The sequence below is a fragment of the Caenorhabditis elegans genome, chromosome V (assembly GCF_000002985.6).
Source record: "Caenorhabditis elegans chromosome V".
Lineage (NCBI taxonomy): Eukaryota > Metazoa > Nematoda > Chromadorea > Rhabditida > Rhabditidae > Caenorhabditis > Caenorhabditis elegans.
In genome coordinates this window covers 20825547-20853065 of record NC_003283.11, presented here as the reverse complement: position 1 = coordinate 20853065, position 27519 = coordinate 20825547, and the positions used below count along the sequence as shown (strand labels likewise).

Below are 27519 nucleotides of genomic sequence, written 5' to 3'. Positions count from 1 at the left end.
GGGGCGCGCGGAAGAGACGATTTGTGTCGATTTACGAAATGATGACAACGAGGAAAACTTCGTAAATCGACACAAATCGTCTCTTCCGCGCGCCCCGCCCCATTGGGTCCCGGATGTCTGTCACTCTCCAACTATCTACACTCTTTGTACCGGTAATATTGGGCTAGTAAATTTTACATTAATGAGATCACTAAAAAACTATTATAGAATATGAATTCAAAACAAAAATTTGGAAAAATGAGAAATATCAAGAGAATCCAGAGCCTTTTTGTAATTGTTTGTTGATCATGCTCTGGCGGAAAAGGCGAACGCCTGCCCATGACCATGAATATCCGTCAATTTTTTGACAGCTTGACGTTTTTCTGCTTATGAGCCTCATGAACACATTAAGAATGTCACACGTTTTTGATAATATGAAAATTAGAGGGAATGTATTAGCGCGAATAGATCAGAAGTCCCAGAAGATGTTCCCCTAGGCCTCAAGAACGTCTGCAACTAGTTCTGCGTTTTACAACGGTAATCCCAGTTTTCTTATGTTAGAAAATAGAAGAATGTCAGTGAAATCTTGTTAACTTGGTCATGTGTCGATTTAGAGAGGAGAAAATTTAGAATGGTGGCTAAGATGGTTGTTACGGATTTGTTTTTTGAAAACAGATTTTTTATTTATTTTATCTGTCACAAACTTACAATTAGTGATAAAAACGAAACTCTGAAAAACTGCATAATCTTTTAATTCTTCAGAAACATCTTTTTTTTAACAAAAACTTCATATTTATTACGTTTCCGATTATCTACTGGAGATTCATCCAAATTCGGCCAAATAATTCTCGATTCTCCCACCCCTGTGCGGTGGCCTTGCAGAAAGCGCGCGCGCGTCTTGCGGTTGTTGGTCGGAAGCTCCGCCCACCTCTAAGTTGATTTATTTTTGTTCTTTATATTTAAAGTGTAGTTTTTGTAGTTTTTCAGTATGAAATATTGATATTTAAATGAGAAAAACGATAATTTAAACGTTTTAGTAACTTCTGAAATCATTTTTGATTCTAATTTCGTGAAATGTGTTGTTTTCCTTTCATTTATCGACTTTTTGCGGCTAAAAATGTTGAAATGTGCATTTTTATTAGATTTTCTCCTTTTCTTTTCGCATTTTTCCAATTTATTTCGTTATTTCAGCATGTGGTTCGAACAGTTCTACTCTGGAGTCATCACAACCGCGTTTGTAGCTGGAGCCTGCTACATGTCCTATCCATTCAACAAATGGGATGTCGGAAGAGCTTTCCGGCGTAATTATTGTACTCCACAAAGGTGCATTTTTTGAGAAAAATGATTTTTAATACTTAATTATAATAACTTTCCAGAGTTGAGCTGTCGAAAAGAGATCACCGACTTACAGGAAATCAGTATCGCATTGCCGGACTTGATGCTTTCCCCGAAAAGTGAGCACGAATTTTGGATTAAACAGGAATTTGATTCTTTTCAACAATAAATTCTACAAATAATCGACATTTTGATTTTTTTTTTTGAATGTTAAAAGACAAAAAATCAGCGAAAATTGTAGTTTAGTCAAAATTTATAAGCTGCGGCAAACGATTTTTTTTCGGAAAACGGGAAAATTGTCAGAATTGAATTGTTCGGTAATCGGCAAATCGAAGGAATTGAAATTTTCGCCACATCGGCGAATTGCCGGAGTGAAAATTTCCGGCAATTCGCCGGAATAACGGCAATTGCCGAAAATTTCGGCAAATTGTGGTTTGCACATTTTTTTTCGAATTTGCAGAATTTTAATTTCGAAAAGGCGCAGTTTTATGTGCTTTTGCAATATAAAACATCACTCCAAGTTTTTCCGGCATATCAGATATCCGGCAATTTGCCGAAAATCAACATTTCCGGCAAACCGGGAAACTTAAATTTTCAGCAAATCGGCAAATTTCCGGAATTGAGAAGTTCCGAAAAGCCGGCAATTTGCCAAATCGTCAGTAAAAAATTTGCCAGGAACTGCGAAAAAGATAACAAAAATCTGAAATCAACTGTATTGGCCCTCAAAATAGATTTTTTTCAGGTAAAATCGTCTCGGACCCTGCTTCTTCTAAAATCGATTTGAATGATAGGACAACTTGTAGCGCGGAACCCAATCTTTTTTTCGTGATTTTTTTATCCAAAAATTTAAATTTTTCGAGTAAAGTGTTCCTCTCAGCTGTCAACAACAAAAGTTTCTCAATTCAAACTAGAATAACATAAAACCATAAAATAGGTCAGCTGCTCCTCGCCTGACACTGACATTTTGATGTCTTCTGACAGGAGGATCTAATGACTCTTTGAGTGCAAGAGACACTTTGGAAAATCTATTTCAAACATTTCTCCACATTTTTCCTTCTTATCTCCCTCACCTCCACGGAACACCAATGAGATTTCTTCTATTTTTCCAATTTATTCTCCAATTAACTCATTCAAAAACCCCATGTGCTCCTTCATGGCTTCACATTGCTCATCTCGACTCTTGTTTCCTGTCTGCTCCTCAACCAGCCGAATTCTCGGAAGCCCTCGAATACTGTACTCAATCCAATGCAAGCCTTGTCATTATAAATTCAGAAGAGGAGGCCTCTATAGTTCGTGAATTTTTCGCCAGAGAGAATCCGAGCTTTTTCAATTGGATCGGAATGCGATGGAATGCGAGAGCGGCGGATTTTCAATGGATTGACGGGAAATCGAAAAATTATACGTACTTTTTACCAGGTAGTCAGCTGAAAAAACAGGAATTTCTGGGAATTCTACGCGAAAATTTTCGATTTATTACGGGTAACACAAATTTCTGAGAATGCGTATTGCACAACATAAATGACGCGCAAAATATCTCGTAGCTAAAACTACAGTAATTCTTGAAATGGCTACTGTAACGCTTGTGCCGATTTACGGGCTCACTTGTTTCTTCGTATTATTTTCTCATTTTTTGCTTAATTTTTATGTCCTATCGATAATGATGTTAATTCGTTTCGAAATTCGAACCCGTAAATCGACAAGCGCTACGTAGTGAGTCATTTAAAGATTTACTGCAGTTTTCGCTACGAGATGTTTTGCGCGTCAAATATGTTGCGCAATACGCATACTCAGAATTTTAAATTTTACCGTAATACTGTACTTTCAAACTCGAAAATTCCACAGAAATATAAGTTTAAAATTACAGTATTCTTTAAAGGCGCACACTTGCTTCGCATTCAACAAAAATTTATCGTGTCGAGACCGTGTATCTAAAAATTACAAAGGCGAAAAAAACAAATTCTATTCAAAATTTAGAAGTAACCAGATTTATTTATTTTCTTGAAAACTTCAATTATTCTATTTCGCGGCCACGTGGCAACCAAAATTGTCAGAAAATAAAATGATTACCAAGGTTTAATTCAAAGATTTGATGAGAAATCAATTTCCAGATGAGCCTGGTGTGTCTGGAGAATGTATTGCGTGGGTGTTGGATGATAATTTGGATGGTTGGCAAGCAATCAGTTGTTATTATTCACAATTCTTCATGTGCCAGAGACCGGCAGAAGGGTATTTTTTTGTTAATTGCGGACAGATTCGCGCCTTTAAAGATTACTGTAGTTTCTTACTTTCGTTTTTGTGAAATTTTTATCGATCTTTCATATTTTTTCGATATTTAAAAATAACAATAAAACCTCTATGCAGTTCGGCAAAGTAGGGATAAAAACTACATAATCGATGAATATTTCTAATAAATGATAGTTTGAAGTTACAGTACCATTTAAAGGCGCACATCTTTTTCTCGTGGAGTTCACGAGCATCGTACATTCACACAATTCTAAATATAATTATTCGAACCAAATGAACATAAAAATCCAAATCTAAAATTTAAAAAAAAGTTCAGGATAATAACCACGTGGCACAGAGACGAAGAGGGCACAATCGTCAGTCCAAATTGGCCAAATTCGTATGAAAATCTGGAATATGATACACACATTATAAAGTCAGAGCCTGGAACAAGAATATTAATGTATTTTGAAGAAGTGGATACAGAACATAATTGTGATATTATTACCGTAACTGATGATTACGGTATTTCTGGAAGAACACTTTTCCGTCTTTCTGGTTCACATCGTAATCACTCAGTTATCAGTAATCGAAATCATGTTATGATTAATTTCAAGTCTGATGAGGATAATATTGGAAAAGGTTTCGTTATGAGATACAAGATACTGTAGGTTTATACACTTTTCATTAGTTTTATTAATTTTTTACTTTAGGTTTTCAAAAAAAAGTTTTTTCTTCTTTTTCTGCTATTTTCAGAAAATTAAATTTTTTTTGTTTTTTTTTCAGAAAACTGAAAATACTCGATTTCCCAAAAAGGAACATCTTTTTTAAAGTTCCGTTTTCCGTTTTCTTCAGAAAAATTTCAATATAAAGAAAACATTTCAATTTTTTTTAATGTTCAGATATTACTAAAAAAAAACACACACACACAAAATTCTGAGAATACGTATTGCGCAACATATTTGAAATATCTCGTAGCGAAACCTACAGTAATTTTTTAAATGTCTACTGTAGCGCTTGTGTCGATTTACGAGCTCAAATGGATTAAAACACATTTATTTATCGAAAAAGTATTGAAATTAAGTTAATAATTAGAAAATAATGCGAAGAAACGAATGAGCCCGTAAATCGACACACAAGCGCTACAGTATACTATAGTCATTTAAAGAATCACTGTAGTTTTCGTGACGAGATATTTTACGCGTCAAATATGTTGTGCAATACGCATTCTCAGAATTCTGTGTTCATGTAATAAAGTCGATGGTTTTAGAAATTTTCGAATTTTTTTTCAAATCCAGTTCAAAAAATTCGATTTTGAATTTTATCCGAAAATCTTCAATTTCCAGACGTCCACTTCCTGTGAAAGTGTTCTCATCGAACTCTTTTGGCACAGTTACATCGAACAATTATCCAAATTCTCCGGATTCCTTCCTCATCCAATACTATCTCATTCAATGTCCAATTGCTCATCACGTGGCACTGAAATTGAAGGCGATGCAGCTGGATAAATCCGATCGAGTCAAGATATTTAATGGAAACGATGAAACCGCGGGAAAGTTGAAAATGTGAGTGACTTTGATTGAAATTGTAATTTTAAAGAATTAAAAAGTGATTATAGATTCCGTCAATTCTCTCCAAGCTCTGTGGATCTCATAAAAACTACGCAGAACTCGATGTTCATCTCTTATGACACCGGAGAGCAGTTCAATGCATCTAACCACTGGGCCTTTGAATACAATTGTATTCCGGATGGGAACCTGGGAGACGAAATAATTATCTAACCTGACTGGATTGTACATGTACAGAGCAATAAATCTTAATTTAAATAAATATTACAGTATACAACTACCATGATATGCGATATCAATAAAAGGGAAAACAATAGCTTGAATTCTGGGGAAGAGAGATCACAATGAAAACACATTACGAATAAATAGGGGATACTGGGAGAGAGAGGTTATCTAAGCATTGGAAGTAGAGCTTCCAGACGTGGATGCAACGATTTCATCTTCATCCTCAACAGTGTTGGTTGGCTTGTCTTCTTCTGTGGAGATTTTGGCGAATAGATTCTTGAAGCGCTTCTTGTCACGCTCGTTTTGCTCGCGGATCGTGTTACGGCAGACGATGATTTGTTGAGCGGCGGCCTGAATTAATATATTACAAATTATAAACTCAACAGATTTCCTGCAAACCTTATTCTCCGGCTCTACTTCCACAATCTTCTCGAACAACTTCATGGCATCTCGGACTTCGTTCATGGTCAAGAGGGCAGTTGCTTTGCGATACAGTGCCTTGACGTTTCCTGGTTTCGTTTCCAGGACCTTATCGCACCACTTGATGCACTCCAATTGCTCGTTTTGCTTCGAACAAACCAGACTCAAATTAAGATACGCTCCGTTCAAAATTGTCTCTCTTTCGGCCATCTTCTCGGGATCAGTTGACTTTTCATACTCCAACACTTCCTCGGCCCGCTTGTACTTGTTGTAGGCCAATTTGAGATTTCCCTTCTGCAAGTACATGGTTCCACGATCTTTGGCTTGTTTCGCAGCATCAAGCTTCTCCTCTGCAGTCATTTCCCAAGTCGCTGGAACTTTTTCGAACTCCTTCAGGAAAATTGTGAATTCAAGAGTAGCATTGACTGGAATATTTGATCCAGCAGGTGGAGAGTTTCCGTAGGTGTACTTATGACCGCGAATTTCAATTTTTGACTTTTCTCCAAGCTGGAAACGACGCAAAGCCCGCTCGACACCTTCCGGAAGGCCTTCTTCCGAACCTTCTCCGATGTGGAAGTTCACTTCACGATTGTAGAACTCCGTGCCTTGATAGGTTCCGACGCAATGTGCCAAAACCTTGCTGGTGTCATTTGGGAAAGAGTTTTTGGATCCTTCGACGATAATCGTTCTAAGAATCGTCCCATCCCTGTCCGGAGAGATATCCTCGGCGCTCCATTCAAAAAGCTCCACTTCGAAGATCAGCGTTGCCCCTCCTGGAATCTTCGGTGGTGATCCCGCGTCTCCATATCCATAATCCGAGCGAATTGTGAATTCCGCCACCTCGCCTTTGGTCATTGTGGCAACACCGAGATCCCAACCTGGAAATTGATGATTTTCTACACGCTAACATTACTCTGAATACCTTTAATCACATTTCCTCTTCCCAAATTGAATGAGAATTGATCACCGCGATCTCTGGATGAATCGAATTTGGTTCCATTCTCAAGAGTTCCGACGTAATGCACCTTCACGGTCGTTCCAGTGGTTGGCTTGACAACTCCTTGACCCTCCTTCTTGATGAGTTTCAACACTCCACCGTCCTTCTTTGGGGTGATATCGATCTTTTCGCCGGACATCTTGCGAATCTCGCTAATTTACCTGAAAATATTAAAATAAAGTTATTGAAATCTGAACCAGGGCTGTGCGGCGCTTTTTCCAGAAAACGCACAAAACTGCTTATTTCAAAATTAATGTAGAAATGTAGAAAAAGCTTTGTTCTATCTGAAAATAACATTTACTTTTGTTGAAAAGCTACAAAAAGACACATTCAAGCACTATTTGAAGCGTTTTTGAAGGCTTTTTTGAAGGCCATTTTAAGCTGGAACAAATATTTTTCTACATCTCTACATTAACTTTGGATAAGCCGTTTTGTGTGTTCGTCGCGCAGCCCTGATCTGAACAATGACGGTAGGCGAACATCAATAAGAGAACGCAGCAGAAAAAAGTAAATTCGAATGAGATTAACGTAAAATTACTTCATATAACTTGAAAATCACGTAAAGTGAGCTCTAGAACATTCCAATTCTTTGCGCGTCATTTAGAGCGCCAAGTACGCAACTCACTTGCGCGTGTTTGCACAGAAAACGCCGTTTGCCATTGTTGACCGTACCCCAAAATGTTCGATTTTTCGAGGCACATCGATTTCCTTGGAATTTTTCATGTTTCTTAACGTTTTTCAGTCGAAAATTGTATGAAAACTCAATTTTCAGTAATAAAACCTCTGTGAGTGATGGAGAACGCCGACGAGTACGATCACTTGGCGCCGAAACTACGCGGGAAGAAGGAGGGGTTGGTTTCTATTGATTTTTCGACTTTAAAGTTTGTAAATTACAATTTTTCAGCACGTTCGCCTATTACACTGTAAGAGACCGATGGCCGAAGATTGTTACTGGGCTAGTCGATCAATTGGCTCAAAAAAGAGCGAGCCTTATTGAGAAATATGGCAGTGTTCGTAAATATATTGAATTAAAATCAAATTATAATTGTATTTTCTTTCAGGAAGTTGAATCAGATATTGCAGCTATTTTAGAAGTTTTTTCAAAGCTTCGATATGAAATCATGACTGACAAGCCACTTTGCAATCTAATGGACACCCAGTTGGATTCTGAAATGTGGAGAAATTTGCTCAGCGACATGAGAACTGCTGCAATGGTAAATAATTCTCTTGAATTCAATTAATTAATGATTTTTTCAGCCCGACGAAGTTGAAGATCTCACTTTTTTCAAAGGACCATGGCTTTTTGTTGAGTGCTGGCTCTACAGATTCATCTGGAGCACGTTTGCAAAAACTATTCGCCTCAGCGAATATGATTATTTCCAGGACTCGAAGCGCAAAAATTTCCTAGATCAGTAAGAATTTTTTCTGTGGCAATTCGATTGTTTAGAAGAAAAATTGGTTTTTATCAGTAATCCAAAACTATAGGAGTACTCTGATTCAGTGGTGGGCGGCAATTACCGTTCGGCAAATCAGCAAATTGCCGGTTTGCCAGAAATTTTAATGTTTGTCAAATTGCACATTTGCCGCAAATTTTCAATTCCGACAAATGTCGGTTTGCCGATTTGCCGGAAATTCTCTTTTCCGGCAATTTGCCGGCTTGTCGATTTGCCGAAAATGCTCAGAGAGATTTTTTATAAGACGGAAACACTTAAAACTGTGCCTTTATATAATTTTTTCCGTTTTCTTCAGCTATTTTTATAGAATTTGTTTACTTTTCACAATAGATCTATGAACATTCATAGGATGCGTACAATTTGCCCAAAATTTTCGGCAATCTGCCGGTTTGCCCATTTGCCGGAAATTTTCAATTTCGAAATTTTCAATAATAAATGCATTTCTATCAAAAAGCATTAAAAAAATCGATCAAAATTAGACAGGAAAAAATGTTTGAAATTACAGTACTTTTTAAAGGCGCACACTTTTGTTTGCAATAACAAAAAGTATTTTTGGTGGAAAAAATCACAAAATTTATTTTCTCATCGAAAAGTTGAAAATAATCATTTCAGCCTCCCACAAATCGAAGAGTCGGCGGCATTTATCAATAAAATCTCAGCGAAAGATGCTCCAGTTCATGAACTATTCGGAATCAACACAATACTGAAAATGAGCTTGTGGGGAAACCGAGCTGATATGTCATTGACTGGTGGAGACGATCATACCTTGGTAAATTATTATGCGGAACAGTTTGAAACCAGGGGTGTGCGGCTAATAACTGATTTAGCCGAATTTACCGATTGGCTGATTTGGCTAATATTAGCCGAATGATCTGCTTGCCGAGTTTTTTACCAATTAGCCGAATTCGCGGACTTTTTGGCAGTTTGGCTAATTTAAAGTTTTCCGGTAGCCGACTTTGGCTGATGTTAGCCAACACATTTTTTTGGAAAACAAAATTTTTTGAATTTATATGAGTTTTTTTCTATTTGATTTTTTTTGGTTTTGCTCAATAACAGTGAAAAAATTAACCCAAAACCTGAATTGACAGAAAGAACGAAAAAAAGCTTAACCATATGAATATTTTCTGAAATTGCCGAATTATCCGTTAGCCGGTTTTTCTAAACCAGCATTAACCGATTTATCCGTTTGCCGAAAAATCGGTTATCCGCACACCAATGTTTGGAACCTGAAAATGAATTCTATTAACAAATTTTGTTACCTATTTACAGGCGATGTCATCAATGTCGGCTTCTTCAAAACTAGCAGATTTCGTACTTATCGACGATGTCAACGATATGATTGTGAAGGTTCTTGGTCCATTAAAAATCAATGCAAATCACGAAACTAATCGAAGAATCGACATAATTCTCGATAATTCTGGAGTCGAATTGACTGGAGACCTGATCGTCGCCGAGTTTTTCATCTCTCGTGGTTTTGCCGATAAAGTTGTAATTCATGGAAAAGCGATCCCGTGGTTCGTGAGTGACGTCACTAAACCTGATCTCGATTGGACAATTGAACAGCTGAAAAATGGTGAAAATATTGGAGAAGAGAGTCGAGCATTGGGAGAAAAACTCGAAAAACGGATGAAATCGGGCCAAATTGTGTATCAAGACCATCTTTTCTGGATATCCCCACATGCTTATTATGCTATGGAGAAGGAAGCTCGCGATTTGTATGATGATTTGAAAAATGTGAGGATCACCCTGAAAAATAAACTTTTGATTAAAAATACGAAACTATTACGTGGAACATAAAATTCTGAGAATACGTATTTAGTGCGCAACATATTCGAAATATCTCGTAGCGAAACCTACAGTAATTCTTTAAATGACTACTGTAGCGCTTGTGTCGATTTACGGGCTCAAATGGATTAAACACAGATTTATTTATCGATAAAATTTGGAAATATTTGGAAGCTCCCGCCATTCGGCAATAAACTAATTTCAAAAAATCGAGCTCGTAAATCGACACAAGCGCTACAGTAGTAGTTTAAAGAATTACTGTAGTTTTCGCTACGCGATATTTTGCGCGTCGAATGTGTTGTGCAGTACCCATACTCAGAGTTTGGATATTTATTTATAGATAATTGTCAAAGTTTTTTAACTTGCAAAAATGTTCCTAAACCGATAATTGTTTTTGGAGAAAACCGTATACTACTCTTCTCGGCGAGTTTGGTAGTGTCTGGGGACCTGTTTGTAAAATCTGAGCTTCCAACAAAAAAAATCCCAATTTGAAAATTTGAATCAATTTCAGTCGTCGTTAATAATCTTCAAAGGCGACTTGAATTACCGTAAGCTTGTTGGTGATCGGGACTGGGATCTCGATACTTCGTTCAAAACCGCCTGTCGTGGATTTGCACCGTGTCCATTTATGGCGTTGCGTACTCTTAAAGCTGAAACTGTTGCCGGATTGAGTGAGGAGTCCATCGCTATTTTATTAGAGGTTCGTACTTTTTTTTTTTGATAAAAAAGTTATTATAAATCGAAAAAAAAAACTATAAAAATAAGACATCAAAAAGAATTCGGTCCTTGCTAATTTTTTTGTCGCAAAATCGGATAAGTTACTTCAAAATTTAGAGAATTTAAATAAGGTTAACAAAAAGCCTGTTTTCAGAAATTCGAAGAAGACAACACGTGGATGACTTCAGGAGAGTATGCCGTATGTCAACTTGGCGGGATCTAATCACCTTTTCTTCAAATATTCAACAAAAAACCCCATTAAATCGCATTTTCCTCCCAGCACACCGTCGTCTCCGGCTGTTCCCTTTTTTTCTGTTTTCTTCTAAATTAGTTTTTTTATCACTCATATCATATTGCTCCTACTGCAACTAATTTCATCTTTAGGCTTTTTCATGCACGTAGACTTTACTCAGCAACTATTCTGTCCCAATTCTTGTTTTTGACTTTTTTGAAGGTAGAGTAGCGAAGTTTTTTTGTTATTTTTAAATATATTACAAAAAAGGTCCCGAATTTCGAGAAACAAGCGAAAATTTAGCTTTAAAAAAATTAAAAATTCAAATCTGAAATTGTTCGCAATCGTTAAGAAATTCTGTCATTTTTTCTAATATTTTTTTAGAAATTAAAAAGAACTTCCCAAAATACAATTCCCTGCACTTTTCTTCTGTGTGAATGATCGTCTAGATTTAGATTCCCCCCATTGCGCTCCTACCTCACAATCCACCCATCCAGAACTTCCCCCAATCATTTGTTGTATTTATTTTAGTATTAATAAACGCTTATATTTGTAAAAATGAATTTTTTTGTTCAAGTGAGAAAAAAAACGAGATAACGATAAGAGGTAACAATTCAAAAAAAAATCAACAAATTGAATAAATTCCATAAATTTAGAGCAAGAAAGAGTGTCCCGGTTTCCTCATTTCTTCATTTTTCAATCGTTTTGCCAGAGCTCCATACAATCCACCAACAGATTTCGCAGCCAATTCCAGCATTTCCTGAATCGATTCCATCTCCAAAAGTCCACCGCCAACTTGTTTCACACACGTTACATCATAATTTGGCTCGTTATTTTCAGAAGAGTCTGCAATCGCCGCCAATCCAACGAGCAATTGAGATCGAATGCAGCATTCTTCTTCGGGTGTGCAGTCGACAAGATTAGCAGTGCCAATTTTTGAGATTGTCAGCAGCAGTGGACATCTAAATACTTTTTTCATTTTAGAGGTGAAACACGACTAGTTTGAGGATTTTTTGTCTCAAAAAATTTGTCCCAATCAACGAATTTACGCGAGGTAAATAACCAAAATATGGATTAAAGGGTGATAATATCAGAAAAATCAAATTCCATCGGCTGTGACAAAGAAGATTGGGCAAAATTTCAGATTATAGCAAACTTTGCCTCTTTTTTCGAAATTTTGACCCGCCATTATAAATTGTCGTACATTTTTTGTGAAGTCTCATTATGAAATTCGCTGGTTTTGAACCAGTTTTAGTCTATTTAAGTAAAACACCCACAAACTCTACTCCCCCTTTAAGAAAAAAAAAACAAAATATTTTCCATTCAACATTTTTTGTCATATATCTCAAAAAAAAAAAATTTCAAGCCAATATATGGGCGGAGCCTGTACCTCATCACATCCAATTTCCACATTGCAACTTGCACATTCTCATCTCGAACATTTCCAGCAACTTTCGGCCGTTTCAACACAATTCTCACTTTTCCTCCATCATCTGGTGCAACGTCACCTTCTGGAAACTCTAAATCACTCAATGCTCCGATGATTGCAATAGAAATCGCATCGGAAACACTTCCGTCCCACTGAAGAACCGAAATGTCCACATTAATTTTCCAGCGATATCCGTCGGCCAGCTGAGTTTTCGCGAGATTCGGCATAATATCGAGTGCTTTTGAATAAGCCGCTTGAAATGCTGCCGATAGTTCCTCTGCGTATTCGTCGCCTCCTTTTCCTGAAAATAATTGAAATTTTTGGATTTTTAAGATTTTTAGAGCTTAATACCAGCGAATTGACTGCTCGCGTTGGCTGAGAAATCCACGTTGAAATTAATTGGTTGTTTTGGCTCTTTTTCTGTTTCAGCATCGTATGATTCTAGTTCGAGTTTGATTCCAGCCTGTATAAAATATTTTTTTAAAAACAAGTCTATATGACAGAAAATAGTTTCAATATATCAATAGCTTTTTAAAAATGTTCACTAATTTTGTAGAGAAATCCTTCATATCCAGTGGGGTGTTATTTGAAAAGTCTGACATATTACGGGAACACAAAATTCTGACGCGCAAAATATCTCGTAGCGAAACCTACAGTAATTCTTTAAAAGACTACTCGCTTGTGTCGATTTACGAGCTCAAATGGATTAAAATAATTTATCTATATATGTATCGATAAAGTATTGAAAATCACTTAAAATTAAGAAAATAAAGAGAACATCGCTCCCGCCATTCGAGAATAAATTAATTTTCAAAAAAATGGAGCCCGTAAATCGACACAAGCGCTACAGTAGTTTTCGGAGGCCCCACGAAAAGGGGAGCAGAACGAAAAGGGGATCTGCAAAAAGGGGATCTGCGAAAAGGGGAGATACGAAAAGGGGAGCAACGAAAAGGGGTGCTGGCACTGTGCCAAACGCTATTTTTCTCGAAGAAAACGATACAACGATGCTCCGATGTTACGCGTCGCGTGTTGTTAAGCGTATCTTCTAGAAGAAAATTTCAAAAATCAACGTGCGTTGCGTGAGAAAAATTGCGTTTTGTGCGTTTGGCACAGTGCCAGCTCCCCTTTTCGTATCTCCCCTTTTCGCAGATCCCCTTTTCGCAGATCCCCTTTTTGCAGATCCCCTTTTCGTTCTGCTCCCCTTTTCGTGGGGCCTCAGTTTTCGCTACGAGAAATTTTGCGCGGCAAATGTGCTGTGCAATACGCATTCTCAGAATTTTGTGTTTACGTAATAAAAGATTTTCGAAATTTTTGAATTTTTTTGTTTTTCGGGGAAAATCGAAAAATCTTTTTGAAAATATTCAAAAAATTACCATAAAATTCGATTTTTGTCTAATTTTGTTTATATTTTCTTTTAATGACCAAAATTTTAATAAACTTTGGTCATTTGTCTACTTTTTAGAAAATCTTTTAAAATATTTTTTCTCATAAACAAAATTAGACAAAAAATCAAATAATATGGTTTTTTTTAAATATTTTTCTCGACTTTTTCGATTTTCCAGAAGATTCAGGTATTACAATCCATTTTTTATATCTTAAAACAAAAATCTCACTACGTTTCGCTTCATTTAATTAATTTCGACAATATTTCCTCACCAAAACGTCGGTAGTCTGTCCTAATTGAACACGACAACTTCCATTCGTTCCCGACAGAACACCTCTCTCGAGAATAATCTGTCTGAAATCCTGACAACTTCGTCCATCATTCCGAATGTTCGCTTCGGCTCCAGTAATCAGAAATAACTTCTCGTCGTCGCTAAGATGGACTTCCATTAGGCTGAAGGAAGATATATTTTGAAAAATGATTTTGTGAAATGGAGATATTGAAAAGAAGCTTTGAAACTTGGAAATTGAATAAATCGATTTCTTTTCTAAAGAAAAACATTTTAATAAAAAAAAAACAAAGAAACAAAAATCTAGAGATGAAGATCCTAATTATGATTATTTCCGTCCTCCTGCTGGTGCACAATCGTACTTTCCTCGCACAATATTGGCTTTGACAGAAATCAAATCTCGTCGACGTCCTCCTTTTACCAGCACCTGTAAAAAAGTAAAAAAAAAACGTTTTTTTTCGCGAAAAGAGACTGTGTAACCTGTGAATGTTCCTGCAAATTGTGTCCGACATTCGGAATATACGCGCACACTTCTGCTCCAGTCGACAATCTCACAATTGCACACTTTCGATTTCCAGAGTTTGGCTTTTTGGGGTGACGAATCACGGCTGAAAATATCTAGTTTATTGATTAGTTCAAGAGAATTAAAAATGGAAACTTTTCAGCACAATTCCTTTGTAATGAGAATATCCACTGATTGCGCTCTTATCCTTACTGCGAGCACGTCGTTTTGGTGGGCCATTTCGGTAGTGAATAAACTGCAATTTTTAGTATTATTCTTCATGATTTAAGATTGAATTACCTGCAAGAAATTGTTTCTCCAAGCAGGAAAACTAGTTGAAAATTGCGATGATTGATGTGTGAAGAGTGTAGACGCGGTCGTTTTCGGAAGAAATGAGCTGATTGTACTGGAAAACCCGGCTAGAAATCCTCCAAGACGAGGTAACATCTACAAAATAGGAATTTAATAGAGATTTTTAAAGTTTCATGGCCTCCCGGAAACAAAAAGCTTAAAAGATAACCGTCTCGTCGTCTGCGCGTCTCTCATCTCTATCGCGTGACGGTGGCGCGCGTTTACCTCTTTTTTTCACTGAAATTCTTGCTAAAACCTTCAGACGTATCGGAAAGATGAAAAATGATAAAATATTGAACTGAAAGGAATAGTAATGTGGACAGCGTAATGTTATCTTCAATAAAACATAATTTAGAAATAGTAGTATTTTAAATGAACGAAAATCCAGAAAAATACCGAAATTTTGTTAATTTATTCTTCTTTCAGAAAAATAGGATAGTTTTTAATTACTTTTTGTTTTAATTACACTCATATAAGCGATTAAAAGAAACGCGACGTTAAACGGATTATCGGGTTTTTTCTTCTGAATTTTTTTGCCGTTCTTGCAAAACTCAATTTCCAAATACTGAATTTTCAGGGACAAAAGTAACCAGAAAAATTTAAAAAAAAACCGCATCCCAACATAAAAGCATAAATTTCTTATTACTATTTGTTTGAAGGACGGAGAAATTGATTTAAGACACAAAATGTTCGAAAATGGGGGAAACCAGTGAAAAAAGCGAAAAAGAAATTGCAGTCTATTTCAGAATGGAGACGGGAAAATGACAAGAATCAGGCTGGCCACACAACGGTTGGAAAATGAAAAGGGAGAATGAAACTAGAGGCTGTAAATATATATTTAAACAATAATAATACAATATATTTAGAAAATTTGAATTTAAATTTAAAATAAGAAAATTATTAAATTAGTATTACAAAATTACATAAGATTAGTTGTATTTATTAGTTCTCTTAATGCGTATTATTCACTGCTAATCTGCTCCACTGTACATCGAATGGATCAACTGGTTTTGCTGGTGGCTGGGAGATTTTCATTGGGTTTGGAGACGAGTTCCAGTTTATTCCAGCCGGCGAATTTCGAGTCTGAAATAGAAAAAAAAATTCAGTGTTTTTTTTCAAAATTCCAGCAACATACACTATTTGCTTGCTGTAACTGCTGTTGATAAATCGACGGGCTTCCATTCGAAACCGCTTGTCTCACTGGTAGTGGAGGAGGCGCATGGGCGGGTGGGGGTCCAGATTTCGGAAGAACAGAGTACGATGAAGTCGACGGTGGATCTGATGATGGTGACGTTGGTGACATACTCATCGACACTCTCAGCACATCATCCAGCCATTCGTCGGCTTTTGATCGAGTTGTTGGCGTATTTTCACCCGATGAGATGCTTATCAGTTTGATATCTGTAAAATTGCAAATTGGAGTTGAAAAAGTTTTTTTTTTTTTGAGATGTGACTGAAATTTCGATTTTTCTAAAACCGAAAAACTGCAAGGCCAAGCAGCATTTGGTTTTTTAAAGAAAACCGATTTTAAAAATTCAATTTTGCATTTTTTATCGGATTTTTAGTTTCAGCAGAAACTGACCTTCAAACTGCTTCTGAAGCTTATCCAATGGTCCGACTGTCGGTTTTTCTATAGTATTTTGAGGCCACGCGGCAACAAAATCTCCATTCGCATTATGTTGCTGCATTTGATGAACAGGCGCCGGAATCGACTTCCAGTTCAAATTGATTCCATCGAGACCATTGTTTGAAAGAGAGCCTGATGTTTTGGTGACGACGGGCGGTGTGATTCCGAGTCCCAGCGGATCCTCATCTCCTTCGTAGATTGGCTCATTGTAAAGTTGAGTGCCGAATGACTGAAATTTTTTTAAATAATTGTTTAATTTAAAAAATCGATAAGCATTTATATTACAAGTGGGTTGCAGGATTTCAAACTTTTTCGCTACACAAAATCAAGCAATTCAGCCGAAAAATTTTGAAACTCATTAATATTTATTAAATTTCTGCCACGTGATCAAAGGGCATACCGGACAGCTGCTTCTTCTTGTCTCCAAATGTATACTCTCATAATTTTGTAATTTTTGCGGAAATGGTTCAACTTTCGCCTCAATACCATAACCATATCCAGGCTGAGTGGTGTTCACATCAACACCAGCATCCCGGAACTCCTGCCACATTATGAGTCGACGAAGGGTTTCCGAGTCTTCCTTATGAATCGGATCTTCGGAAGTTTCCGTCATTAATCGACGTAATTCAGTTTTGGCAGTGACATCACTGCTCGATTGAGATTGAATATTAGGCGTATTCCATGAATAACCATCGAAAAATCCAGAGTTCAACATTTCAGAATTTCGAGAACTCGAAGCAACATCCAAACTAGGATAGTATTCACATCTACCATCAATATAGCTTGCTCGTTCACACGCTTGTGAATATGACCTCAATCTAGCTTGAGAATGGGCTAACTTCAGTGCTCGAACTTTTGACGCGACACCACACCGCGCACGATGACCAACGTTATGGACCACCGCGCGCACGTATTCAGTGTCTATGAGAACCATTTGATGAGGTCTGTTCGAGTGTGAAAATAGGAGAAATGTTGATAAGGAACTTTTTTGTTATAGGGAAATGGTAAAAGATGGGGGTTTACTAGTCATATCACTTGATGGATTATGCAAATTTCCAAATGACGTTGAAAAGGATCGCCGTTTTGAGTGTCAGAAATATGGAAATCTTTGAAAAAAAAATACAGTTTTTGTTTTTTTCAGTTTAGAACTTAACAAACTTTATCAAAAAAAATCAGCGAAAAATCGCAAATTTTCAGATTTATTTTTTGAAAACATTAAAAAACAGTTTTTCCAACGTTTTTCTCAATAAAATGTATTTGTTTAGTGCGGAAAATCGCAGAAAATAGATGTTTCCAACTGAATTTCCGTCGATTTCGCGATTTTTCCTCAAAAAACATAAATTTATCAAAAAATTTGAGCATTTTTGGAAGAAAACTTATTTTTTACTCAAAAATCGTAAAACTTGGCAAGACCCATTTACCGAGTTTTTAAACAATTTTCCCATATTTGTGATTTTTTCCTAGGAAATCTTGATTTTTTCCCATAAAACATTGCGGAAAGTTTGGAATTAAAATAAAAAAATAAGAACGCGCAAATAACATGCAAAATCAAACCTTTTTCTCAGGAGATCTCTCCGTTGGATTATTCGACACGGTCCTTAACGACATATTTCGCTTGAATTGATCAGAAGACGATGGCATATCGGGTGGTGCTCGAAGGGATCCCTGAAACTTTGAATTTTCAAGTGGTGTCAAGTTGTCACATGTGAAATTTGGAGATCAGCCAAAAATAGCAATTTTTAGGTGAAATTTTCAATTTTTTGATCAAAAACCAGCGAATTTTCTTTTTTTTTTAAATGATTTTCGTCAATTTCGAGATGAAAAGATTTGAATTTCAATTGAAAACTCGTATTTCAGCCAAGTTTTGGGGATTTCGTCATGATTTTGCGTAAAAAAACACATAATTTTAGGTTGAAAACCATTTTAATGAAGCAAGGTGTCAGGTTGTACGATGAGAAACTCAAGCTGGGAAGACTAGATTTTCAGTCAAAAATAGCTGTTTTTAGGTGAAATTGTCAATTTTTAGCTTAGAATCCAATAAAAAAAAGAAAACTCGCTGGATTTTGATCTAAAAATAGCTATTTTTGGCTGAAAATCTAGTCTTCGCAGCTCGAATCTCACATGGGACAACCTGACACCACAAAAAACGAACCTGTCTCAAAAACAGAGCCGGATTTCCAGTTGGTCTCGGCTTCGATATCCTTCTAATCTCATCCATATGATTTGATGCCGGTACCTCGTTAATAATTACTGATTGTGGATCCAAATATCGATCTTCAATTGAAACGTGCTTCCGGAACGACTGATAAGCCAGGTTTGAACGGGAATTCGAAGGGTTTTGAGTTGAAGTTCCTTCTGATGTATTATCCTCCCAATTTGGGTGGAATATATCCTTTGGTGGAGTGGATGAAGTTGATTCTTGCGCTGATTGCACATTTACTTGAGCTGTTTCTTCGTCTCGTCTTTTCTTTTTTTCCAAACATATTGAAAATGCACAACCGACAGCATGCGAGAGACGTTCGCCCTGAAAATATTGCATTTTTATAGAAAATTCGGCAATTTAGGTCGAAAATTGATAAATTCACTGCTTTCATTGCCTCCATTTTCCCAAATTTGTCGGAAAACCTGGAAATTTTGCATAATTTTCTGCATTTTTCTTGCTATTTTTTAAAAGATTTCTTAGCAATAAGAGTAGTGGGATTTGTCAATTTTTTACCTAAATTCCCGAATTTTCTGCCAATAAAACATATAAATAGTTTTTTCTGAATAAAATTACCGTTTCCTTGGTGGCTAAAAATCCATGGCACATCCACCGCCTGGATGCTCCATCTCTGCAGATGTACGCGAATCCTTTGTCAGTTTGTCTGTCGGGTGCACAAAATGAAACTTTCTCAATAGTCTGATCTACCAACAGTCCTCGACTGTTTCCCTGATCGACAACACGTAATCCGTCTCCTGACACGTACAGAACTGCCTTTACAGGCTTTCTCCGTGAAGCTTTCAGCGATTTCAGTGCGCCTTCACAAACTTGCATTCCACGAGACTCGTACACTTCCACTGATCCTAGATATTTTACATTGAAACAGCACGTACCCGTTCGTACGGCACCTTCGTCTGGCTGCCACTGTTCAGTCTTCGAACCGCCCGTTACCTGGAAAATTGAGCATTTTTTGGGGAAAACTTGAGGTTTTTGGAGAACATTTAAAAAATTCTCGATTTTTTTGCGGAAATTTGGTCGAAATTATATGAATTTCAGACTGTTACTTGGTTGGAAAAATGGTGATGAAATCCGATAAAAGATAAAAACTGATTTCCAAGTAAACTTCGGAAAAATCGATTTTTCACAGGTTTTCACGTACATCTGGACTCAAATGCCTGTCATGACTCCTATCTCTTCGCTTTTTTGGCAGTCTGAGCGATCTCCGTAGCCGGTCCATCCCTTTTGAGAATATTGAGCTAAAATTCACATAATGTACTTAAAAATATAGAAATCGACATGAAGAATAACCAAATCGGCAAATTTTAAGTTCTAGAATGCATTAAAATCAATTTTTCGCATTGTTTTCGAAAATTTTGCTAGAAAAAGCAGATTACCATCGAAAATCAATAACAAAATTGATGAAAAATTGGGCAAATTAGCGAGGAAATTGGTGAAAGAATTGAGCCTCACGAGTGGGGAGAGATGAGAGAACGGGGTAACGGAATCTGTGGAATTTTTTTATTTTTATTGGGGTGTCACATTGAATTTTTGTAAATAATGTTTTGCTTCTTTTGTTATATATATTAATAAATATTTTATTATAATATTTCAATAAGAAAAACTATGAGAAAATTCAGTTTTTTAGCTGATATTTTCCGTTTCGTTTCCCTGAAAGCAGCTCAATTTGTGTGGCCTGGCTAGTTTAATAGAGCGCACTTGCAGTTTTCGGAGAGCTCAACAGATAATTTGAAGATTTTAAATAAATAAAAAAGACTTGGCAACTGTTTGTAACATTTTTCCTTTAAAAATTAGTACCTTTTATCGTTCGGAATTGGCATTGGAACAATTGCGGCGTCAAAACTTGGTTGCTGTTCAGAGACTAAAGAATTCTGAATACTCTTTGTCTTTTTCTTCCTTCTCGATATTCTCGACAGTCCTCTCGTGAATACGTTTCCCTGTGAAGCGCTCATCTGAAACAAAAATCAAAAATTAGTCAAAAATATCGGGAGAAATCGGTCAAAAAATGGCAAAATAAATGGAAAATGAAGAGCACTTTTAAATGATAGTATGAGAATTTCGCGTTTGGGACCCGCTACGATGCAATTCAAATTTATGTTGGCAAAAAATGCATGATTCATAGCCAATGACTGTAAAACAGAAATTTCAGTCAAAATAGGACAAAAACTGAAACCACCCGTCGCTCTTATCAATTCCATCACATTGCACCGAGCCTTATTGCACAAAAGAAACACGACAAACGACGAGAGACTGTACAAAAGACAAGAGAGTGCAGAGATGTAGAGGGAAAGTTCCGTGCCTTCTCACTGTCCTGTACACAGTCTCCAATACACATAGAAACGGAGACAAATGACCTCTTTTTGCCGGCGTGATTCTCGATGATATTTGACAGAATTGCATAAAAATCGAGGACTTTTAGAACACTTCTATTTTTCGTGAAGAATCATTTTTCAGATGCTAAATTGTCTTAATTTGCGCTTCGAAAACACGGTACCCGGTCTCGAAACGATAAATTTTAGTTAAATGCCAGAAGGATGCGCGTCTTTAAGAAATACTGTACTTGGGCTACAATAGGGAATTTAAAAAACTACGATGCTTTTAAAGGAGGACTAACGATTCGGACGATTTTGAACGTATAGACCCAAAATGAGCTCAAATGAACAATTCATTATTTCATAATAAAGCTTCTGAAAAATGTTTCAAAAATTTTTTACGGCGGTTCGAAATTTCAAAAAAATAACACTGTTTTTAGTTAAATTCTCGAACTTTGGCCATTTTTCTGAGTCGCAGCGGCCCGATGATGACTTTTGAATTATCGTCCTTTATTAAATATTTTCGTTTATCTCACTTAATTTCGTCGATTAAGGTGCATATGAAGCCAATAGGTAATCAAAAATCATCGAAATAGGTTGCCTATCGGCTTTAAATATTCTTTAATCGACGAAATGAAATGAGTAAACTACAAAAATATTCAATAAAGGATGATAATTCTCAATTCGAGATTTTAGCTATTTAAAAGCAGTGTATTTTTTTCGAAATTTTGAATCATTTTTGAAACACTTTTGAGAAGTTTCATTACAGTGTTTTTTTTTCCAACTTCTACGACTTTAAAGGCGCGCGCATTTATACAAAATGGCCCCGTCATTGGTCTCGCCACGCGCTCAACAATTCAATGGAATGCGCGTGGCGAGAACATTGCGCGAAAATGCGCGCGCCTTTAAAGTCGTAGAAGTTGGAAAAAAATGCACTGTAAAACATTTGCTCATTTGAGCTCATTTTGGGTCTACTTTCAAAATCGTTAGTCCTCCTCTAAAAAAGTTTTTACCTGATTTTTTAAAATTTTTTACTGAAATATAAAAAAAGAGATTCCTATAATTTTTCATAAATGTTCTAGGAGTTTTTAGCGTTTGTTTTTCAACGTATTCTGTTAAAATCCTATTCTTAGAAAAGTTGTTCCGCCGAATTCCGACATGAAAAAGTTTTCGAAAAATTTGTCAAAAAAATGTTTTGAATTAAAAAAACAATTCTAACAAATTTTTGTTTACAGTATACTTTTTGTTTAAAGCATACATTATAATATGAAAATTAGTCTACTAAAACGAAATGGTTGGAAAGCAAATTTTATTTCGTGCAGTGAAAAATGAATTTTTCAACATTTTGTGTATGATTAAAAATTAAAACCTAACATCTCATACCTGGCATACCTGTCACGCAGGCATCAAAATGTCAAGTCACTGTTCAACTAATCGTGTGCAACATCATGCTTCTCACCATTGATAAAATTCTATATTTTCAGAAACTTTTGTTATATTTCTTAAAACCCTATATCTCGAATCCGAACTTTAGTATGACCACTTACTGTATCACACAACATCAATCTCGGTGCAGTATATCTAGACTCTTGATCCCAATTTCTTGGTCTATGCCTCATAAACGGAACAATCATATTGTCGAATTCTGAAAAAAAAACTTGTTAACGAATGTGCGAAATTAATTTTTTACAATCAGTGCCAAAAAATATTCAGAGTATCGCGACAAAAATAGCTGATTTGTGCAGAAACTGAATGTTCCGCCTCCTTTTCACCCGATTTCCGACTGTTATCGCCGTTGATAAAGGAGGTCATACTATAGACAACCCCTTTTTCTTACGTGTGATAGAGGGAGAAATACGGAAATTTTGTAGGGAAATAAGTCGTTGCAGACGTCAATGATCATTTTGAATTAGCAACATGTACGGATGGAACTTTAACTTTGCTCACGAGTATTTGAGATAGCAGGTTTGAAATTAGCACATTGCTTAGCGTGTAAACTATTAAAGATACCAGGAAAATACTATTTTTCCAAAACTCACCGCATTTATCGTAAACCCATATTGTAGAGGTGGCACTTCTTGAACTGCGATCCAGACCATCATACTTTAAACCAAGAATAGTTTGTTTGTGAAATCTAAACTCTATTGGCGGACGACACTTGTAAAACATAGTGTTCGATGAACCTTGCTGATGAACTATCCAATTCATAATAAAGTATAGTCAAGAAGGACTCTCGAGTCAAAATGTAAACATAAAATAAGTTTTGAGATTAGTAGAACCCAGCTTGTTCCCACGGTAGTACGTATCCATAACACTTCCACAAAGATCAATGTGAGTAGTCAATACAATTGTGATGTTACAAAAAACTTTACTTTAATTATTTTCTTAAATTTGATGAAAATTGATATTTTCACTTGCGTTTTTTTTTAATTTTCAATCTTACAATCAAGGTGGTTAATTTTTTTTCTTTGTAAAGAATTAACGGAAGACCTTGTAAACTTAATGATAAGATAACTGAGATTACAAAGGAAAGTTCAAAAAGTTAATAGTTTGAACAGATGAACTTATTACATGTTCAAAAAGTCAACATTTGCGTAACCAACATGGGTGAATTTACTTGCGAATTACTACAAGTTATTTCACAACAACAACATGGAACATGGAACATGGTTAAAAACAGGCTGTGACATTTTACAATGTTTATCCGATGAAAAACAATGTTTCATTTTAAAATAAATTAATTGTTTGTACAATAATCGTTGTCCTCAAAATCTTTGAAACCCCATAATATATCCTGTTTTTTATACTTCCAAGTATTAATCATAGAAACGAATAGAAGAGCTTTAGACCTCCTTTCAGTTTTTTCTTCTTCATCTTCCTCCATCTTGTCCAAAAAAATGACGTGCGAGAACACACTCACATGAAAACTCACAAAACACTCACACAACGCCTTCAGCTCATCGATTTTCCTCGAAGCCGTCAGCCATGAGCGAGGAGAAGAGCACATGAGCTCCTCTCTCTTCAGCGTCTTTACTCTGCTGTTCTGCGAGCCTCAAAATCCTTTCGGTCTATAACCGTCTGTCTGCTACTCTGGCAGTCGGCTCTCTTTTCGTCTGCCAGGAGAGCCAAAGCGACGCATTCACATTTCAGCACCAAACACGGTTGCCCGAATGATCGGTGCCGTTTCTTTGGTTTTCTTTACTGTCGGAGTTGCAGCTATCTATGGATTAGATTTGGAAAACGTAAGTAAACTCATATTTTGTTTTGTAGGCTTAGTGTTTTTCTAATTCCTGAGCAAGTGAAATAGATTTTGAAATTTTCAAATATTACTTTTTTAACGATTAAGGTATCTGTATTAATTTTCATATATGAACTCCAAAGCCTCAAACTGTGAAAGTTGAGTTTCAAGGATTGCAAATTTATTTCCGCCATAATCAAAATTTTTAGTGATGACTCACACTAAGATTATTATCTAGTGTTCCTAGTCCATTTTTTTTCGGATTAAGGATACTCAAGGAAAATTGAAGAAAAGGTATACATTTAGTCAGCTTATTCAAAATTCAAAATTTCAGGCTGGAGACTTTGTTCTTCCATCCGGAGATTTCATTGATCTCATCTCACGTGACTCTGAAAATCTTCCGGATCTCTCCTCTTTTGGAGTCAAGCATATCTCTGGTGGAGCTGGCGAGGGAGAACAGAAACTTCTTGAGGAGGACAATTTCCAAGAGAGGCAAGAAGTGAAAGTAGACAACGTTCTTCCCGCATACTGCGAGCCACCAAATCCATGCCCAGTTGGGTTCACAAAGGAACACGGATGCTTGGAGGAGTTTGAAAACAGTGCAGAGTTTTCTAGAAACTACCAAGCAGATCAACACTGCATCTGCGACCAGGAGCATATGTTCAAGTAAGTTTGATGTGGAACATTTAAATTAAACATGTAAATGTTATAGCTGTGCCGAGAAAGAAGCTCAAGACGTCAGTGAGTCCCTCCAAAAAATCCTTGAAGAAAACAACATGCACGCTAACACAATCGCAAAGAAGTTCCATGACAAGCGAAGCTCCGATGAGTATGTTCCACGTCGCAAGCGTTCAATCCCAAGCTCAGCACACAAAGTCAACCCGTACCTTCAAGGAGAGCCATTGAGATCCATGCAGAAGAAGAATGGCAAACATTCGTGGTAAAAAATTCCTGAACATTTTTTATTTGATAATCAAAAGCCTTTTATTGCCTATCCCCCTGTCCATCATCCATCGCGCCCACCGAGTGTAAATTTCTTTACCCGAAATAAAACTTTATTTCTGTTAAACATTCACCCGTAGAAAAGAAGTGGACCGAGCTATTCAATAAGAATTAATTTTTGCTCAATTTAACTAATTTTTTCGAAGTCCTTTTCTGCTGATTTTGAGAATCAATTTGACAGATTGGTGCAAAAACATAACAGTTGACACCACCAGACGATGCCAGACAGAACTCATCAGTGTGTGCAATGTAGCTGAAGAAACCAGTGCCGCAGATTGCATCAAAAAATAAACCAGTTTCAGCTTCAGCTGCACTTTGAACTGCTCTTTTGGAAGCTTCAGCATCGCCGGAAACAATATTCTGGAACTCGATTTAATTAGAATTCTGTTAATCATGGACTTACTTACATTGAAGATAATGTCCCGTAATCGCTGGCTGTTGCATTTATCTTCATCCGATTCTGGTTTGCACTGACCATTTCCACATTCATTCGATGGCTCTATAGGTGGTGCAAAGGTTGAATAAGCAACAAATTGGCTTGATGGTGTCGTTTGTTGATAGATTATTTGTGGCTGGGGAGATGGAATTGGTGGCAAAATATGGAGTTGAATTGGTTGTGATGATGGATTTGCCTGAAAAGAGATGCTGGTATTTTATATCGTGCTTTATTATAATAGTTTTTGATTAAATGCGTTTTTCAAAATATACAGTTACTAGGTATGAAGCGACAGCCACGGGTACAGTATTCGAAGCATGTGATGGCTGATTAACGGGTGAAGCAGAAGGAACGTAGACAACAGGCTGCCGATTCGTAGTACGGTAGGCATATCGAATCTCTCTTGGGGGGTAAGGCCTAAAGTTATAGAATTTTAAAAGTCAAAGCGATACTGATGATCACTCTATTGGACTCCCTTGTTTTGTATCCACAAAATTCGCAGCTGGTTCCAACCCGAGTAGTGGAATCAAGTTCCCATTCTGATCTCGCCCATAGGTTTGATTAGGTTTTCTAGTATTCAATGACTGCCAGTTTGGTTCAGTTCTGGAGAGAATTATTTGTCGGTTTTTGTCCATTATTGTAGGAAACCCATCATTCATTTCGACTACATCATTTACTGGAAGAAAATTAAAACATTTGAGTTTTAAAAGTTATTAAAAGTTGCTCACCATTACTTTTTCTAATCATCCTCGACAATTTCGGCCTATTTTTAAAAGCTTTGTACAGTTTCATTCGGAAATCTCTGATGGAATCCATTTTCTGTTCGGATGTGATCCTCCCTTCACTTCGAATTTTTGATGTTGGTGCAGTGGCTAATTGAAGCTCTTCTTCGGGATTGCTCTCCCGTGCGTAGGGAATAAGTGTTGGGTACTGTGTGGGGAAAGGCTCAGTAACCTGAAAACGTTTTTTGTTTAATTTTATTTAAGCTTAGGTTTAGGCTTAGTTTAGACTTAGTTGTAGGCTTAGGCTCAGGCTAAGGCGTAGGCTCAAGTGTAAACGGGCTTAGGTTAAGGCTTTGGCTAAACAAAATATTTTTCCATTTCTGATTTGCAATCTAATCCCAGATTTATTTATTTATGTATTTATTTCGATAAAACCCCAAATTTTGATAAATCACAACGTAAATATTAACTTCTTTTTTAATATTATTTCCTTATTCCAAAGTTTTCATGAAGATAAGGTAGAAAGCTTAATGAAGCATACAAACTTCTGTGATATCAAAAAGAAATTTCCTAATAATCACGAAAAAAAAAAGTTTGGTGTTATTTTCAGAGTATGCAAGCAATTCAGCATGTGGATTAGTACCTTCAAGAAATTGAAAAAAAAAAAAAAACTCACTGAGTTCCCATCAAAATTTTGATTTCTCTCTCGATCGTCTTCAAATTCTGGTTTTCGTCCAGTCAACATTTCCAACTTCTCTCCGTTGTTGATAGAAGGATAGAAATTATTCAAATTTCGCAGAAGTTGGGTTTTCAGAAAAGCTTTGTTGCCTTGAGTTCCGCCGTCAAATATTGAATCGTTTTTCAAAATTTCAAAATCACTTTTTGCAGAGATTTGTGTTTTTTGAAAAACAAACACAAGAGTTATCAAAATAAGTATCATCTGTAGATTCAAAATCAATGATAATTAGGCTTGAAATGTTTAATATTAAAAATGAAAATAGGCTAAACAAGCCGCAGCCAGAAGATGTGAAATTCAATGTAAATTGTTGTCGTCCAGGATCAGAAAAGTGGTTC

The 27519-nt window shown here is 36.4% G+C and overlaps 9 protein-coding genes across 15 annotated transcripts; 4 read left to right on the top strand and 5 right to left on the bottom strand.

Annotated features, from left to right (window-relative positions):
* The first annotated feature begins 1168 nt into the window (after nucleotides 1-1168).
* Nucleotides 1169-2189, top strand: ndua-1 (NADH dehydrogenase [ubiquinone] 1 alpha subcomplex subunit 1). Its single transcript, NM_075627.7, has 3 exons — nucleotides 1169-1302; nucleotides 1356-1433; nucleotides 2057-2189. Exons 1-3 carry the CDS (start codon nucleotides 1172-1174, stop codon nucleotides 2058-2060), a joined length of 213 nt encoding a protein of 70 aa, NP_508028.2. The 5' UTR covers nucleotides 1169-1171; the 3' UTR covers nucleotides 2061-2189.
* A 175-nt stretch (nucleotides 2190-2364) lies between these two features.
* On the top strand, nucleotides 2365-5364 carry clec-264 (C-type lectin domain-containing protein). The gene is made up of 5 exons (NM_075626.5): nucleotides 2365-2730; nucleotides 3423-3540; nucleotides 3875-4204; nucleotides 4884-5102; nucleotides 5156-5364. The coding sequence occupies exons 1-5, from the start codon at nucleotides 2400-2402 to the stop codon at nucleotides 5316-5318; spliced, it is 1161 nt and encodes a 386-aa protein (NP_508027.2). The 5' UTR covers nucleotides 2365-2399; the 3' UTR covers nucleotides 5319-5364.
* Nucleotides 5339-6908, bottom strand: fkb-6 (peptidylprolyl isomerase). The gene is made up of 3 exons (NM_075625.7): nucleotides 6673-6908; nucleotides 5730-6628; nucleotides 5339-5681 (listed from the first exon to the last, which is right to left on the bottom strand). The coding sequence occupies exons 1-3, from the start codon at nucleotides 6884-6886 to the stop codon at nucleotides 5499-5501; spliced, it is 1296 nt and encodes a 431-aa protein (NP_508026.1). The 5' UTR covers nucleotides 6887-6908; the 3' UTR covers nucleotides 5339-5498.
* A 611-nt stretch (nucleotides 6909-7519) lies between these two features.
* Nucleotides 7520-11492, top strand: F31D4.2 (Sugar phosphate phosphatase). The gene is made up of 8 exons (NM_075624.9): nucleotides 7520-7598; nucleotides 7652-7757; nucleotides 7809-7961; nucleotides 8005-8159; nucleotides 8814-8970; nucleotides 9471-9935; nucleotides 10498-10686; nucleotides 10858-11492. Exons 1-8 carry the CDS (start codon nucleotides 7540-7542, stop codon nucleotides 10924-10926), a joined length of 1353 nt encoding a protein of 450 aa, NP_508025.1. The 5' UTR covers nucleotides 7520-7539; the 3' UTR covers nucleotides 10927-11492.
* On the bottom strand, nucleotides 11484-14201 carry exos-7 (Ribosomal RNA-processing protein 42). The gene is made up of 4 exons (NM_001383513.2): nucleotides 14021-14201; nucleotides 12716-12827; nucleotides 12326-12665; nucleotides 11484-11897 (listed from the first exon to the last, which is right to left on the bottom strand). Exons 1-4 carry the CDS (start codon nucleotides 14195-14197, stop codon nucleotides 11588-11590), a joined length of 939 nt encoding a protein of 312 aa, NP_001370048.1. The 5' UTR covers nucleotides 14198-14201; the 3' UTR covers nucleotides 11484-11587.
* A 96-nt stretch (nucleotides 14202-14297) lies between these two features.
* mrps-12 (Small ribosomal subunit protein uS12m) lies at nucleotides 14298-14986 on the bottom strand (the record flags this gene model as incomplete). The annotated part of the gene is made up of 4 exons (NM_075622.7): nucleotides 14298-14464; nucleotides 14518-14645; nucleotides 14696-14795; nucleotides 14840-14986. 4 exons carry the CDS (start codon nucleotides 14984-14986, stop codon nucleotides 14366-14368), a joined length of 474 nt encoding a protein of 157 aa, NP_508023.1. The 3' UTR covers nucleotides 14298-14365.
* Nucleotides 14987-15446: 460 nt separating this feature from the next.
* num-1 lies at nucleotides 15447-23255 on the bottom strand (the record flags this gene model as incomplete). Of its 5 annotated transcripts, NM_001136432.6 has the most annotated exons (10): nucleotides 15842-15973; nucleotides 16026-16291; nucleotides 16473-16746; nucleotides 18072-18182; nucleotides 18670-19041; nucleotides 19294-19668; nucleotides 19877-19973; nucleotides 20533-20687; nucleotides 22595-22692; nucleotides 23087-23255. In NM_001136432.6, the coding sequence occupies 10 exons, from the start codon at nucleotides 23253-23255 to the stop codon at nucleotides 15842-15844; spliced, it is 2049 nt and encodes a 682-aa protein (NP_001129904.1). The 5 variants fall into 5 exon arrangements, with proteins under 5 accessions (NP_508021.1, NP_001024097.1, NP_001129904.1 ...); NM_075620.6 differs by lacking the exons at nucleotides 22595-22692; nucleotides 23087-23255 and having other exon boundaries at nucleotides 15447-15973; NM_001028927.3 differs by lacking the exons at nucleotides 22595-22692; nucleotides 23087-23255 and having other exon boundaries at nucleotides 20533-20555.
* Nucleotides 23256-24184: 929 nt separating this feature from the next.
* Nucleotides 24185-25351, top strand: sbt-1 (Neuroendocrine protein 7B2). The gene is made up of 3 exons (NM_075619.9): nucleotides 24185-24289; nucleotides 24620-24951; nucleotides 24998-25351. Exons 1-3 carry the CDS (start codon nucleotides 24218-24220, stop codon nucleotides 25227-25229), a joined length of 636 nt encoding a protein of 211 aa, NP_508020.1. The 5' UTR covers nucleotides 24185-24217; the 3' UTR covers nucleotides 25230-25351.
* Nucleotides 25323-27507, bottom strand: grl-14 (Ground-like domain-containing protein; the record flags this gene model as incomplete). 3 transcript variants are annotated; one of them, NM_001270026.2, is made up of 6 exons in its annotated part: nucleotides 25323-25647; nucleotides 25695-25919; nucleotides 25996-26140; nucleotides 26186-26399; nucleotides 26452-26677; nucleotides 27122-27507. In NM_001270026.2, 6 exons carry the CDS (start codon nucleotides 27383-27385, stop codon nucleotides 25399-25401), a joined length of 1323 nt encoding a protein of 440 aa, NP_001256955.1. The 3 variants fall into 3 exon arrangements, with proteins under 3 accessions (NP_001256955.1, NP_001256956.1, NP_001256957.1); NM_001270027.3 differs by having other exon boundaries at nucleotides 25372-25647; nucleotides 26002-26140; nucleotides 27122-27385; NM_001270028.3 differs by having other exon boundaries at nucleotides 25399-25647; nucleotides 26458-26677; nucleotides 27122-27385.
* Between the last annotated feature and the right edge of the window lie 12 nt (nucleotides 27508-27519).